Source organism: Mus caroli, unplaced genomic scaffold (genome assembly GCF_978045245.1).
Source record: "Mus caroli unplaced genomic scaffold, Mus_caroli_1 scaffold_12, whole genome shotgun sequence".
NCBI lineage: Eukaryota > Metazoa > Chordata > Mammalia > Rodentia > Muridae > Mus > Mus caroli.
Window position 1 is genome coordinate 27,518,874 of NW_028227267.1, and position 15,706 is coordinate 27,534,579.

Consider the following 15,706-nt stretch of genomic DNA (forward strand, 5'->3'; position numbering starts at 1 on the left):
CACCACACCTGGTCCAGTATCTGTGTTTTGACATGAGGTCAAAGGTAAAATCCTCCACCTTTGGTGTTATCATGGTGCCCAGAAAGCTTTTGGGTTTGGGGCACTTTGTATTTTGGAATCTGAGAGTTCATTTGTGAATTTGTACTGGTTCATTCAACAACTTGTCCAAGGGAATTTGGCTAATGGGAAAAGCTAACCCTAAAATGGTTATACTATATGATTCCAATGCTGATCAACAGAAAGGGGTGTGTGTGTGTGTGTGTGTGTGTGTGTGTGTATAGAGGCATGCAGAGTAGCCTTAGATATGTAACAGTTTGTGTGTTGGGCTGAAGTAATGTCATCATTATCAATGTGCTATGATGTCATAAGGCTTTATTGCTGGAAATGGAAGTGGAGACAGAAGACAATCTGGCTGTCATTTTGTTTGTTTGTTTGTTTGTTTGTTTGTTTTTCAAGACATGGTTTCTCTGTGTAGCCCTGGCTGTCCCAGAACTCGCTCTGTAGGTCAGGCTGGCCTCAAACTCACAGATATCTGCCTGCTTCTGCCTCCCAAATGCTGGGGTAAAAAGCATGTGCCACCACTGCCTGGCATCTCCCTGTCACTTCTTACAACTGCAAGTAAATTGGCAATTATCTCAAAATAAAAAGTCCAATTTAAAAGTAAGTCACCAGCATGCAGGAACCAGGAAACTTGACTCTAGGCAAAGCCAACCTTACAGCTCTGCATAGTCATAATCACCTGGCCCTGGTCCTTACATCCTCACATCCCCACATCCCGGAGGTCCACTTTCCCATTGCTTGATCTGGCATATTCTCACACTGCTCCTTGAGTCCAGCACATTGGAACTCTAGAAGATTGTCGCACAAATCTGGGGGTCTGCTAAACACTGGTCCAAGTCAACCTTTTCATTATACCAAGAGGCTCAGAGATGCCCACGTGAGTAGTCCAAAGCTACACAGAAATTCATCAGTGAAACTACCGTGTGGGTGCTGGGCCTTTCCCCTGACTCTCTGAGATCAAGGTGAATGGGTGAGAACAGAACAAGCAGAGGCCTTGTGGCAAGGTCCACACAGCCCTGCAGACACTCACAACCTTCTCATAGAAACAACGGAGGGGCCAAATGAGACATGGCCACTTGCCACCTAATTTCCAGTTCTCGCAAAGCCCACCTAGGCTCAGGGATAGTTTGTCATCAGTGTTCAATGACAAAGTGAAGGACAATTCTAGAACCTCTGTGGATCTAGTGAATGTACTCTGTTTGGTACTGTTGGGAAATTTTTTGCTAACCAAAGAACAGGAAGGATGAGGGATGAACAGGGCGGGAGAGAGAAAGAGCAGAGAGAGGAAGGAGGCCTGCTGGTTCTGCTTAGACTGTGGTGCTTGGAAGTCCCAGCCTCCAGCTGTGGCTTTCAGACTTGCCAGGGAGCCAGAATACTTGGGGCCAATGTGGGAGGAGGAACGAACAGGGTGGTAGCTGTCATCAGCTCACAGGATGGATCAGAGGGCCCTGGGAGTCAGCTTCTAACTCTGGAGTCAGGGTGTGACTCTGACCACTGAGAAGCAAGTCCCCTGAGCAATATGAAGGCAGCACACAAGGGACAAGCATGCTTTCTTCTGCTCACATGGCCACTCGAGTGAGTGAGCCTAGGGCCCAAGTGGCTGCAGACTTTACTTGTTCCAAGCATGATGGAACTAGGGCATGCACAGCCTCTGCCCCAGAACCCCTGGCTACTGGGATTTGGAGACATAGAAGGCTCTGTCCAGGGGAACAACCCTCAACAAATTAAAGTCAGAAAAAGAGACAGAATCAGGAGTCTTGCACCCTCTGCTTCTGTGGGGAAGGTTTGCTGGAACCTCAGAGGCCTCACTGAAGGACCTGAATCCTGGGAGGAATGGCCTGGGGCTGAGGGAGAAAGCAGGCTGAAGCCTTTTCTTAGGAACATTTGCCAGATTTTCTCCCTAGAAAACTCTATGGTGGGTCCTGCTAATGTTCCAGGGGACACAGGGACCAGGTTAGCTTTCCTACTGGGACTCCTTTTTTCTAAGCACAACCAGCTGGCGACGAAGCATAAGCCTAGCATGACTGCTGTGCACATGGGACAGGAAGAGAACACAACGTGACCAGAAGAGGTGGCAGAAGCCATGAAGGAGGAAGGATGGTGTGTCTTATGGGGGTTGGGGGAAAGGCCTGCAGTTGACTTCCCAGTAGATAGAACCTGGGCTGTAAGCTGTTTACTGTGTTGAGGAAGCAGCATAAAGACCCCTATGTTGACTCTTTGGGAAAGTCTGCATTGCTTCCTGGGACATCTATGTGGGTGGTTTCAGTGAAGAGGGTGGGAAAAAACACAGAAATAGCATGTAAGGTCAGCAGAGCACGGGAAGACTAGGGAGTTGAGAGCTCAACCACATAGAGCAGCTGGCTTGCCACATCTGCGCCAAATGAGGCGTGAGCATCTCTGGCGCTCTGTTCGAGATGCACTCCAGGAGCTGAGGGGTTAAGCACATTTCCGGACGACATCATGCCACCTTTAGCGGGCCTGGGAGGAGCACGCTCCCAGCCAAGAAGACGGAGCAGCTCGGGTTGGCAAAGATACAAGTTCAACCATCCAAAGCACAGGGAGTCCCAGCTGGCCCGAGAACTCGCCTCTCCTAGAGTTCTGTGGCCATCATGTGTCGTTAGCAAGTACGAAAACTCGGGGGAGAACATGCCTTTGAGTCCCAGACCCTCCCAGAGAGACCACCACAGGACTCACTGGCCCAGACAGACTGTCCAAGAAGAACATGCAGATGACATACTCACTACCGCAAGTAGACAGATAATCACACAGGCCCCATGCCTCACCATGGAAGGCCCTCACAGGTTCCAGTGGGTTTCAAAACAGCCATGCCCCACTCATGCCCAGGTCTACAGTTCCTAAGAGGGCACAAGCAGTAGGCAAGTGGTGGCGCCCCAGACTTGCCACTAACCAGGAGGCCGTGCCCTGAGATGTCTATACAAGCCCCTCCTTGTGCTGAGGGCGCATACATTCTTGCAGCCGCCGTTATATTTCAAGCAATTTATAGATCTGGTGCTTTGGTGTCTATATGGGCAGGAGAGTCTGGAAGTATCCGTGCCTAGTGTGGCCCTCTGTGTGCCTGCTCACAGTGCCAAGCCTTCAGACTGACTAGAGGACAAGTCCAAAGTTGAGTGTGCAGGCGAGGCATGGGTCCACTGCCCTCACCAAGAAATATGTCCTTATTCTCCAAAGCCCAGCAAAGGCCAAAGCAGCCCTGCCTCTGCCCAGTAAGGGAGCCAGGAAAGCCCCGATCCTCCTTACTCCTGTCTCTACCTTGGTGACCTGGGAAAGCCACCCTAGCCTGGGTCTGTGGAGAGCCCTTGAAGGGCTGAGCTTTTCAAATACATGAACACGAAAAGTTCTTTCCATGAGTCATGTGGCCTGGGGGTACCCGGGGAGGGACGGGGTTAGAAGGCAAGGCCATGGAACCCAAGACTAGGCACCTACCTTGACCTTCGCAGAGCCTCTTCATCAGGGTCTTGCACTGCGGGAGAAGAAAGTTGGTCAGGAGGACTCACAGCGAACATAGGAAGAGGGAAAAAAAAAAAAAGCCACGAGATTCCCTAGGAATCTGCCAGGCCCCAAACACTTCCTGTGCCATCTTGTCAGTGGTGGCAATGAGCATGTACGTGCCATGCCTCTGGAGAGTAGAGAGGGCACGATGTAGTTGGAACGGGGTGGTCAGAGAAGTCCTACAGGTCCTCTCCTCCCGGTCCTGAGCCCATCACCTTGCTGGAAGCCATATGACAAGGCATCTGTTCTTGTTGAAAGTTGGGGGTTAGAATGGAAGACCCACCTAGGGGCCGGGAGGCTCTCTATCAGTGTTAGCTAAGGGCAGGCGGCTTGGCTCCTCGGCTTCCATAGGCTGGAGCCGGGCTTTACTCCTGAGCTTCTATAGGCTTTAAGACTGTGCAGGAGCTAGGGCCTATCTTCATCCATCACCCTGCCCTAGCCCACTTAAATGCTTTCACTCACTGTATTCTGTCCCGGTCATCTGAGCCAGGATGCGGAAGGAGCGAGACTGCAGGTTGGAGGACCGGCGGGCCCACTCATCGGCCTCGTCTTCCGGCTTGCTTTGGGTTTTGATCACAGCCTGATACACAGGAGAGGCGCTGTCCACCGCCAAGTCTTTCACAGGGAGGCTCCTGTAGGTCAGGAAGGGGTGTGAGCAGAGACCATTCTGGAACTCAGACCCTGCCACCCCCACTCTGTTCCCCCACTGCATCCCTCCCCCCACATCTGTACCCCCTGTTTTCATCACTGCTATCAGAAGAGCTGAGAAGCCTGGGGGTTCGGTGCTCAGGGGCTCAGAGGTCAGGGGAGGCCCAGTGGGAAAGCGGCTCTTCTTGCCCATGGGCTTCTAGCCTTCCTGTTAGCCCCACTCCAGTGCTAATCCTGGACCTGAACGAGTTCCCACCCCACAGGCTGGAGTCCCTATAGGAAAGGAAGAGGTAGGTCTTCTTGAAGTGATTTTGGCTTCCCTGAGCCAGCTCTGCCAGGGGCAGGGTGAGAACAGCCTGCCTGAGGGACCTGGAGGCTCGCTCAGAAACCATCCAGAGGCCTCCCCACACCCACAGATCCAGACAGGGAGCTGCCAATGGCTTGCTGCTGGAAGATGCCTGGGGTTTCTGGCTCAGCTGCGGGAGATCAGCCTGGCTAGAAAGAGTTATGAGAAACAAAGCAGGAAATTGTGTTGGGCCCGGGCATGATCTGCAGGGGTTATAGTTGGGGAATGAAGTTACAGGCATGGTCTGTGCCCCAAAGCAGCATAGTCTTTTGTGGGGAATCTGCTAATATCCCCTTAAGCTCCCAGGGTCTGACTTTCATAGTAGGTGCTCAAAAGTCTTAGCTGAATAATTTTTTTTTCAACTCCAGATCAAAGCCAGCAGGGATCCCAGAGCTTCTCAGGTGCTGGAATTTCTACCTGACTCAAGTTTTATAGGTCAGACTGTCAATTTGTGTTGCCCAGAAAACCCCTCTCAGATGTCAGGAGGCACTCAGAACAAGCCTATGGCAATAAACCTGCCTGCCAGCCTTTCCTCTTAGAAATGTTGAAACTGAGGTCCAGAGAGCCCAACTGAGTAGCTCCAGGCTATAGTAGACAGGAACACCACTGAATGACAACTTAGGTGACCCAGTTCCCAGCCCAGTGTCCCTTTTCCTTTTGTTATTATTAGTTTTGCTTCATTGTTGTTGTTGTTGTTGTGTTGTTATTCAGAGTCTTGCTATGTAGCCTTCTTTGCCCCAGTCTCCCGAGTCCTGAGACTGTGTACTTCCATACCTGGTTTGCCCAGTGTCCTTTCTGTCAAATGTTCTATAGTCAGGAAGCTCAAAGCCACACCTGCCTACCAGGGACTACCTAGCTCAGATGCTCTGACCACATGAAGACCCGGCCCAGCTGAGGCATGCCCTATCTTGCACCATCCTGCCTGTCTCCATCTGCCCTGTCCTCTGTGAGGACTGTCTAGCCAGGACAGGATCATCCTAGTACACAAGTCAGGGAGCCGGAAAGAACTGGTCTAGTCTCCCAGGTTTGGTTCCTCAGGCCTGGCTCAGGTTGAGCTATGAAGGCAGAGAAGGAGATGGGGTGGAGGTCCTGCCACTGCCCCCACTTTCCTGAAGTCTTTAGCCTTGAAAGCTAGGTATTTTTAAGATCTTGAGTGAGATCGGTTATGGGTCCTGCAGATTCCTCTGGGGTCCATCCAGGGAGAAGCTCATAGCTGAGAGAGAAACAAAGGAAAGACTGGGTTCTTGTTCTTCTTGCAGAAAGCTGGAAGACCTTAGGAAGGACTCTAAGGATTCCTAAGGTCTTTGGGCACAACCAGATCTCACTGTTTTCTTTTGTTTTGTTTTGGTTTGGTTTGGTTTTTGAGGGTTCTAGAGACTGACTTCCTAGAGGCTCCTCTGTTACTTTCTAGCACTGAATGAATAGCCCAGTGTGCCTTGTGACCCCTTGTGTGCCATGTCCCAGTGAAGCTAGGAAAGACTGGGAAAACCTCACCAAAGCATGGCAAGGAAAAGGCAGGAATGAAGCCTCAGCCTGGGGTGGGCACACCGTGAGTGCCATGACCCATAGCCACACTGGCATGGGTAGACTCCAGAAAACAAGCATCTGTCTGCGTGGGCTGGAGAGGATGTCATGTGGCTGAGAGGTGGGTGTGAGGAAAAAAGGTGGACAGAGCGCACAAACTGACCACTTGTCCTCAGACACATCCCACCAAACCCGCACACCATCCTGCAATGAGACAGATGACAAGACGGACGGACGGACGGACGGATGCTGCAGGTCTACTTACGCCAGCGGAGACGCCCTGCCAAGCAGAAGGAAACCCAGCCGTGAGTGCGCGTCCATCATGGGGTAGCAGAGGGGCAGCGCACACAAGAGAGCGGGGTTAGGACCAGAAATGAGTTAGAGGGGGTGGGATGGGTGAAGGAGGAAGAGAGAGAGAAAAAGAAAAACTGTCAGTGAGGAAGGAACCGTGGAAACAACAGCAGAAACGGAACACGTTATGGCCAGGAGGGTTCCTCACTGTGCCATAGCGGCATCAGCTCAGCGTGCTTGAGTTAAAAGGAAGGGGAAAGGTTGATCCTTTCCAGGCACGCTAGCAATGAGAGGCACGGAAGGGAAGGGGATGGGTGGGAGACAGCTAGATTTATCAACACAGCATCATACTCTCCAAATCACAGGCGCCTTGCCCTGATAGTAGAATTCAATAATAGAAGTTTTCCCAGTGTATAGAAAATACAGTGTGATGAGCAATCCGTCCATTATTTTCCATTTGACTTTCCTTTGGAGACGACGACTATTTTTAAGGGCACACCAAAGACCATGTGACAAATGTTAGCCGGAAATCCCTGTTGGCTTTTGGGCTGAGTCAGGCAGACTTGTTTTTCTGGGTATATATGAACTAATGGTTGTTCTTAACAATTGCACGGTCATTCTTTTTTCTTTTTTCTTTGAATGAGTGATTTAAGTAAGTCAGCACAGCCCAGATGTCTGCAAAGGGCTGCAGTAATGAACAGGTTCCAGGCTAGTGGCTGCAAAATAGACGACTTCCGCCCCCTGGTGGTCAATGAGAAGTAGTGCCTTTCCGAGACCTGGTCAGGCTCTCCTGAAGAACAGGTCTCTCTCAGGATACGCCTAGCCTCTGGCCTCTGCATATACGCCACGACCACAAGGGCTTTTGTCCTTGTCCTGTAGGAACTTCCTGGAATCTTGTGTCCCTCCTATAGTATTTGATTTTATAGTTTTAGAAAAAAAAGTTTAGTGTACCCTTAGTCTTTCTCTCCTGAATTGTTGGGAATCTCTGATCATCTGGGGATAATATGTTGCCTAGAGAGGCTCTACACTTTGACATTCCCAAGCAGAACGACCTGCCCTCCTCTCCCACCTCTGTGCTGTGTGTGTGTGTGTGTGTGTGTGTGTGTGTGCACGCGCGTACATGCGTGTGCATTTGTGTGTTTATGAAAGAAAACAGATGACAGAGACAGATAAAAACAAGACACAATGATAGAAAAGAAACAGAGATATAGAGAGGAGGTGAGAGAGACACACACACAAAGGAAGAAAGAGGCAAAGATGGAGACAGAAACTGGGCTGAGGAGAAGATAGGAGCAGAGCATGGCCCTCTTAATGCTGTACCCTTCTCATCTGAGTTTCTACCGAGTGTCCTCAGGCCACCCTCACGGTCCTCCACCAAGCTAGTAGATCAATCCCAGGAACCAAGGGCATTTTAAATCCTACTGCCCGAAGCAAGGCCTCCTGGGTTAAAGTGGAGAAGAGAAGTGTCCATCATGAGGTTGACTGTCAATAGCAATTGGCGTCAGGCCTCTTCCAATAATAATAATAATAATAATAATAATAATAATAATAAAAGGCTATCAAGTACCTGGATCGGTGCTCCTTACTGGAAGAATAAAGCAGTTTCCCCCAAGTATGGCTTTAGGAATGAGGGGCCCATGGCGTTCCCCATGCTTCTTAAAAGCACCACAGAAGCCTCTAACCAGCCCCTCTCACTGAAGCCTGGGAACGCAGACTTACAATCCCGTTAAGGAAATATGGCATTCTGCATTTCTTGCCAGTTCTCCTACAACTGAACTCTGAGGAGAGTTCAGCTAGACTCTGAAGAGAGAGGGCAACACATTCCGGAAGTCCCTGGTAAAGGCTGGACCACCCCCTCCAGTGGCCTGAACCCAGGCAGGTGACTCAAGGTGAATGAAGAGAGCTGGTTCCGTGAGTGCCTGGCAGCCTCTGGGTTCCGGCATGTGGAGTGGGAAGGCGCTTACCCACTGAAGTCACTGCCCTGGGCCTGGGCCTGCCCTGCGATGGCGTCCATGATAGCATCCTGTGAGTACATGCTGATCGGGGTGTTGTACTGAGCGTGGATGATAGTAGCCTTGCCTCCCAAGCCCTTCACTTCAATGGGCTTGTGGGTAGACAGGGCTGAGTCCTTCAGGACGCTGGGGTTGAAGCGTTCCTGGTAGTCGGCACTGAGGAGGGTAGGCAGGAAAAGGGGGAGGGGGAAGACGGGGAGAGAGGACAGCAGATGACAGTTACATGGGAAGTCGAGGCCAGGGCGCAAGTGGGTGTGGAGAGAGATCTCCCAAAGTTGAGGTCTTGGCCCAAGTAAGTTACCCACGTGGGTTGCCTGGGTGTGGCCAGGAAGATTCTTGGCACCCCCAAGACCCTGGCAGAAGAGCCATCTTTCATGTCCACCTGAATCATCTCTCCCGGCTCTCCTCTGAGGCTCCACTTCAGCCAAGACTACTTCCTGGGGTCAGCAAGGCCACCAGGCATGGTGCACACTCCCATCACACACAGCACGATGGAGAAGCAGACACAAGAGGGTCTGGGGGGGTGGGGGGTGGGACTTGGGAAGGGGTCAAAAGCTGGGCCACGTGACAGAAGAGAGGCAGCAGTACAAGCAGAGTCCAGAACGTTCCAGAGGCGAAAAGCGGTCACACTGGGCACACTCAGAGAGTCGGAGACTCGGAGCAGAGGTCCTCCACGGAGGGGCTTATCCTGCCAGTCGCTCCGCTGTGGACTGGGACTCTGTTCTTCCACATCTTTCTACACACATGCTTCTTACTTGGAAGATATCTCAGGCTGCCCAGGCCCCTCCAGTCCAGCATGCTGTAGCCTGTTAGTCTCTACCCATCCAGGGCTCTTGCCTTCAACAGATAGGTACATGCCCAAGCAGAGATAAAAATGAAGTGCGGTCTTTCTCAGGTATCCCACTGGGACAGAGAGGTCTTCAGGCCACACAGGTCAGTGACAGCGCAGCATCCCACACACCTGAATTAAAAGCCTAAAGCCTTAAGCTGCTGCAGCAGGAAATGGGGAGCAAGATTGAGACCATGACATAGACACCCGTCCCTCGCAACGGCTCCCCTCCAGACTCCAGCAAACACCCGTGCAGGCTCATCTAGGGCACAATGCACCCCGGAGTCACACATGCACATATGTACTCATGCCAGCAGGCACACACCATCCACACCCAACAGATGGCAGGTGCATGCTGGAACAGCACACAGGGACACACACATGCTGTCCTTAGATACTAACTTGGCTGGAGAATTGGCTACCACCTGGAAGGAGAGAAAAAGCAAAGAAGATAGAGTAGTCAGAATGGGCCTCTAGTTGGGAGGCTCGAATGTAGGGACCATCTTCAGACTGGTGGGACTGGCGAAACCTTAGTCTTGGAGGAGGAGAAGGAAGTGAGGAAGAAAGCGCAGAACCAAGAAGCGGGGCCTCAAGAACCAGCAGCTTGGGTGGAAGGTGCCAGGACTCCCGCTATGGTGAGCCCCAGCACCCCAGCTTTGCCGGGTGTCAGGGTGGGAAGAGGGTGGAGGCAGCTTCTCTCCTGGCCCAAGAACTCCTATACAGCTGTATGGATCACATGTGTCTAACATGGCTGTAGACACTAGAGACAAAGCTGGGGTAGACATGAGTACTGAGGCTGCTTCAAGAAGGGGGGGGGCTGAGGCCCCAAGTTCCTTCTGGCTGGAGGCCCCAAAGGTGAAAAGCTGCAGGCAGCTTAGGCCCCTGTTCACAGGGTGGGAGGAGCTTAGGAGCTTGCTCCCTGAAGAAGCACTGGAGTGTTGTGTGAACAGCGTGTACAGCAGGGTTAGCCATAGCCCCCGGGCCTTATTCTCTCTCCCAAAGGACAGGCAAGACAGCTCTGCTCACTCCTCTTGGAGCAGAGAGCAGTGGGTGGTGCAGTCAGTCCCTAGGTCTTGTGGGCCGGTGGTAAGGCTGAAGGAGTTCCAGGAAGAAGATATGGTTAAGGCTTTCGCAGGAAAGGCCCCAGCAGGGGTCACCAGGTGCAGGCAGTACAGAGGGACACCATCCTCGCTCTGATAGGGCAATTGGAATATGGACTTCTTGGGGGGGTGGGATACGTCATCTGTGAGCTGCTTCTTTAAATGCAGGTCGTCCATGATGGCGGACCCTATCCTGCAGCCCTCTCTGGCACTCTAAACAACAGATGGCGGGGAGAGGGTGGGCATTGTCTCATGTTCTTCTGCTTACCTAGATCTGCCCACTACGGACTCTGGAAAGGGAGAACTTTAAGCCCAGTGAGCCTGGCCCTGGTCACCCCACAACCAGGACCCTAGGAAGCCAAGGACTTTCCACCCCAGGGATCAGGGGGTGTATCTGCTCAGGCCCAGGTCCCCTACTGTCTCAGAGCTGATAAAATTCCTTCTGTCCTCCTGGGCTCAAAATAGCCACAAGTGGAGCTATATTAGGAAAAGGCCAGCTTGGCTTTGCCATTTCTTCTCCATGTTTGGCCAGTGCTGACAGCTGCAGGGTCAGCTCTTGCCCTGAGCAGCCCAGTGTCCCCTGCAGAGGGCAGTGTTGGCCTGATGGGGTGGGGGAATGCCTCTGCCCTAAGCAGGAGACAACTCCTTCTTTGGCACTAATTGCTCCCCTGTTAGGTTCTTGCTCCTCTCCAAGGCCTGGATGCCTGCAGCACACACAGCTCAGAAACGAGGTGGTGTCCAGATCTCAGGAGGAGGCACCAGGAGCCTTTGCTCTGTGGGGCCACTGAAGGCTGCCCTTCAAGGTGAGGAGTAGGGTCCACAGCTTGCCCTGGCTCCCCAGTGGTGCCTCTCTACATCTCCCCAGAGATCCAGTTACCACGAACCACACCCCAAGCTTCTCAGAGAGCAAGGAAGGGGCTTCCTTTTGGAGCATGACAGGACATAGGTCAGTTTTTAACCATGCCTCTTCTCAAAGCTGTGAATCTGGGCAGGTTCTACCATCTCAACCCTATTCCTAAGAAGGAAATTTGAGCTCTGGAGAAGATGGCTCTGTGTAGCTGCTCTTCCAGAAGGCCAGAGTTTGATTCCCAGCACCCACGTGGCAACTCACAATCATTTGCAACTCCAGTTCTAGGGAATCTGACGCCCTCTTCTGGTGGTACACAGATAGACATGCAGACATGACACCCACAGACATAAAAATAAAGTCTAAAAAAGAGAAAAAAAAAACGGAAAGAAAACCAGAAGGAAGTCCCATACAGAGGGGCTATGCCCTCAGCACAGGATGTATGCAGTAGATGCACATGGAGAATTCCCAGCTCTGTTGCTTTCAACCATTTAGATACTTAGTGAAGCAGAGAGCCTCAGCGCAGCAGAGGTCCCAGCTCTTTCTGCCCACACTGCCAACACCAACAGCATCAGCCTATATTTTGAATGAAGCCCCAGCCTCACTTCCTCCCCTGGCCCACTGAGGACACTGCTGTTTCCTGCTCCTCTGACTGTTTCCATGTGCAGGTAGATTCTGGACAGCAAAGAGCTTGGTACCTGGGAGTCCAAGGAGGAAGGGATCGGACTCCTGATTTCCTAGTTCCCCCATTCCATCTCAAATCAAGATAGAACCAGGCACATCAGACTGTTAGTTCTGTCTGCCTCTTACTAGCGACATGATCTTGGGACAATTGCACACTATGTCTGAGTTGCTAAGACGACTGAAATTAATGTCCGCCTCTGAAGTTACTGACAAAGCCAGCTCCTGTGAGGCTGGAGAGATGGCGCAGTGCTGACTGCTCTTCTAGAGGGGCTGGGATTTATTCCCTACACCCACACAGCAGCTCGCTACTGTTTGTCATCCTAGTTTCAGAGGATCAGGTGGTCTCTTAGATCTGCACGCAGGCCAAACATCCATACACATAAAGTAAACTAATTAATTGAAAAGAGCCAGTTCCTAACTCGGAGCCACTGAGACACTGCCATCACTGCGGATGGGCTTTCCAGGGCAACTTTCTTGCCTGGGATAGGTCCAGAAGGGACCCATCAGAGTCAAGAAAAGGAGGCCATCTTTATTCTGCTATTCCTAAAATTTTCTGGCTCCTTGCTTGGGGGAAAGCTGTGATGAGCCAGAGGCTGGCTGTGCTCAGATCCCAGAAGGAGCTAGGGAAGTTGAGAAACCAGTAAGCTCTGGTCTCATGGGCATAGAAAAGTAAAGGAAGATGTGGGTGGGGCCAAGGCAGTGGGGCTCCTGTGTTGACTCTTGAGTCTTATCTGGGAGACTCTAGCCAGTGATTCCATGGGGTGAGTGCGTGACACCTGCCCTTCTCTTTCTCCTCCCAGTACCCCAGGGATGAGAACAGACTAAGTCCTCTCTCTGAGGCAGTAGGCTACATCGCCTCAGTTCAGCCTGATGTTCTTGTAGCACCTAGGGACAGGCATGCCCATTGTACAGGGCAGTTACTGTGAGACAAGGGGACAGAGGTCTGGCAGCTGATACATGTTCATATGGGAATCCCCTCCTTTCTACCCTGCCACAGTGACCTGATTCCGTGCTCTTTCAACTCCTGTTACCCATGGAGTCTTACTAACTAGACACTGGGGACCAATGATGACTTCTTGTTCTCCGCAGTCCTTTCTCCTCAGAGTTCTGCTTCCTCGCAGCCCACCCTAGCTTGGATCAGTCCCACAAACCTCCTCCCTGCATACCATTGCCCAATCTCTCCATGGGTACTTCTGGCACCCTCTCCTCTAGGTAGCCTCCCTAGACTACTCCCATCCTTAGAGAGCTTACTTTCTTATCTCTGACTGTTCCCTGGCCTTGCCTTAGAGATCCCAGGGATGTGTGGATGGGCTAGTCTGTCTCTTAGCACCTTAGTTCCCAAAGGCAGTGGGAATGTCACCTTTGGGACAGGGTGTGACCTGGGGTGAAATGTGGGAAGTCTGCGTCTCCTGCATAGGGGCTTGGCTAAACTACTTAGCTGTAGCTGGACATGTGGACCTCAGTTGAACCTTTTCTGGGCCTCAGTTTCTATTTCTGCAAAGGGCAGACATGTCTTTCCAGAGTGCTTGTACAAAGCAGTGACAGGCCTGGCTGACAGCGGACTCAATGGGATCCCTGCTGGTGTTGCTTTAAGCTGCTTCTGCTTTGAGGGTGCAGGGCTGGCTGTGTTGAGGCCTGTTCCTCCCCCTGACCATCTGACCAGGCTGTTATGCTGAGCACCGATGACCCAGGTGACTCAGGTGACTCCATACCAGACTGCAGGGTGCCCTTTACCTACCCTCCTAGGAGTCCAGCACCTGAGGCCTTCCCTCGGAGGCTCATCTGATACATCTGAGCCATCTCCCTCAGGGTCTCTGCTGAGTACAGGCCAATGGGGTTGTTATATTGCCTCGGTTGGCTGGGGCCTGGCAGAACTTTGGGGCTGACTGAGCCCTGTGCACCCTCTGAGCTGGCCTTGGCCACTGGGCTACCCAGAGGAAGGACAGGCCCCGAGGCCTCCATGAGTGGGCTGCAGACAGAGGTCTGGGAGAAGGAGGAGCTAAAGGTGTCCCCGAACTCCAGGGTGCCTGGGCTGGCCCTTGCCTCAGGGCTGGGGCTGGGAGTCGCCAGGCTGCCGTTCGTGTCCAGAGCAGGGTCCTGGCATTAGGGCAGCACCATGCAGGGGGAGAGAGAAGACAGTGGTTAGAGGCCACACATGGCTGTGCTTCTGTGTGGACTTGAAAGACGCGTTAGTGCGAGCACCCATAGCCCACCACCCATAGCCTGCAGCCTGCTGGACGAAGCACCCAGACGGGGCACAGGAAAGGAAGGCCTTTTTTGAGTGGAGAGGAGGAGAGAAGCTTGTGGCTCCTGTTCTAGAGGCTGGCGTCCATCTAGACAGAATGCAAAGCCCCTCATAGAAAACCAAACCTATCCCTGAGGACCAAGAAGGAGGATGCGGGACTCAGGGATGGTAAGGGTACCACTATCCTGTCTATTCCTCCAATGCACATCTTCCCCTTTGAATGGGTAGTCCATGAGTGCAGACAAACCTTCTGATTTACTGACCCCACCTGGAGAAGACCCTTCCCAGCCAGGGCTGACTGACATTTAGGGTGGAGGTACCAAGGGGGACCTAAGAAAGCACCTGGGCTATTTGGCCTTTAAGTCTACCTTAGCAATTTGGCCCAGCAGCCTTCTATCCAGCTCTCCGAACCTATGAGCCTCTGCGAGGCTCCTCTTTTCCTCTCTCCTGCTGTCCAATCTCCTTATTGGCTAGGCTGGATTCTGTCTACAGTTGTACTGAGGGAGTGGCTGAGGAGCCATGGGCTTAGGTGAGGCCCTTGGGCCCACAGGGCTCAGCTGCTTAGAGAGGGTCTGAGAAGGACTCTGGATCTAGTGGTGAGATCTGGGGCCAAGCTTTGGTTGCCTGTTCACTCCTGTGCTAGTCTCTAGGACTTAACTGATGGACCTAGGGAATCTGTAGCTGGAAGGGATGGGTAGACATTTAGAAACTAGAAGAGTCTGTGTGGAGGAATGCACCCCCTGCCCCAGGGCCAGTAAGGTCCCTTCACACCCGGGAGTGCCTCCTGGGATGGTTGACTCAAGTTGGGGCCTCTTACAGCAACTCCAGTCTCAGTGCCTTCCAATACTGAGGGTCCGAGTCTTCTAGACAGACAACTGTTCCCTGCCGGACTAGAATGCTGGCCCTCTTCTTAGCATATCTTTTTCCAAGCTGGTTTCTTCTCAGACCAGCCTAGGATGGAATCTTGGGCCCAGATTGATTCTGCCCACAACTCTATACATCATAGGGAGGGGGCTCAAACACTTTCCATGAGGGACAGGCAGGCAAGATTTTGCTCCACGGAACCACAGCTAAGTGGACCCCACTACCAAAGGCCGGCACCTACCTTCTGGTGGGGGATCACTGGCAGCGGGGACTGGATGGGGGGCGCTGTCGTGGAGATAGGAATAGGCCGCTTGGACCTAGATAAACCAGAAACAGGACCCGGTGAGGATGCTTGCACCTGGCCAAAGTTTCTGAAGGTGACTGGGAGCTGGATAGTGAAACCCACAGGGTCCAAGGCGCACCACCCACCCCATTCACTTGCTCCCCTGAGGGAGGAGGCCCTGGGCTTGACCAGGATAAAGAGTCATAACCTTGGAGGGTTGTTTGTTTGTTTGTTTCCTTCAGCATTCACAGGCTTCTTCTACATAAGGTGGGGGTGGGGATGCTAGAGGAAAGAGGAAGCTGGGCTTCCAGGTCCAGCCCTCCACATTCCAGTGGCGCTGTGGCCATGCTTTCTGCCTAAGCCACTTCTCTAAACTAAGTCAGTGGTAGCCTGATAATGATTTCAGCCCATCCCTTCTATCCAATTCTGTAGCACAGGGCTAGGTCCATGCAAATGCTGGGAA

The 15,706-nt window shown here is 52.3% G+C and overlaps 1 protein-coding gene across 4 annotated transcripts in view; it reads right to left on the reverse strand.

Moving 5' to 3' along the window:
* Positions 1–15,706, reverse strand: part of Ldb3 (LIM domain binding 3) — a 64,900-nt gene that overhangs the window by 39,408 nt on the left and 9,786 nt on the right. For 3 of the 4 annotated variants that reach the window (XM_021181351.2, XM_021181354.3, XM_021181359.3), the window contains exons 4-7: positions 15,202–15,277; positions 13,590–13,948; positions 4,033–4,202; positions 3,505–3,541 (exon numbers count right to left, since the gene is read on the reverse strand). In XM_021181351.2, the coding sequence (XP_021037010.1) occupies positions 3,505–3,541; positions 4,033–4,202; positions 13,590–13,948; positions 15,202–15,277 (642 nt within the window). Of the gene's footprint in view, positions 1–3,504; positions 3,542–4,032; positions 4,203–6,353; positions 6,369–8,343; positions 8,548–13,589; positions 13,949–15,201; positions 15,278–15,706 lie in introns of all 4 variants that reach the window. The other variant, XM_085828549.1, reaches the window with a different exon arrangement.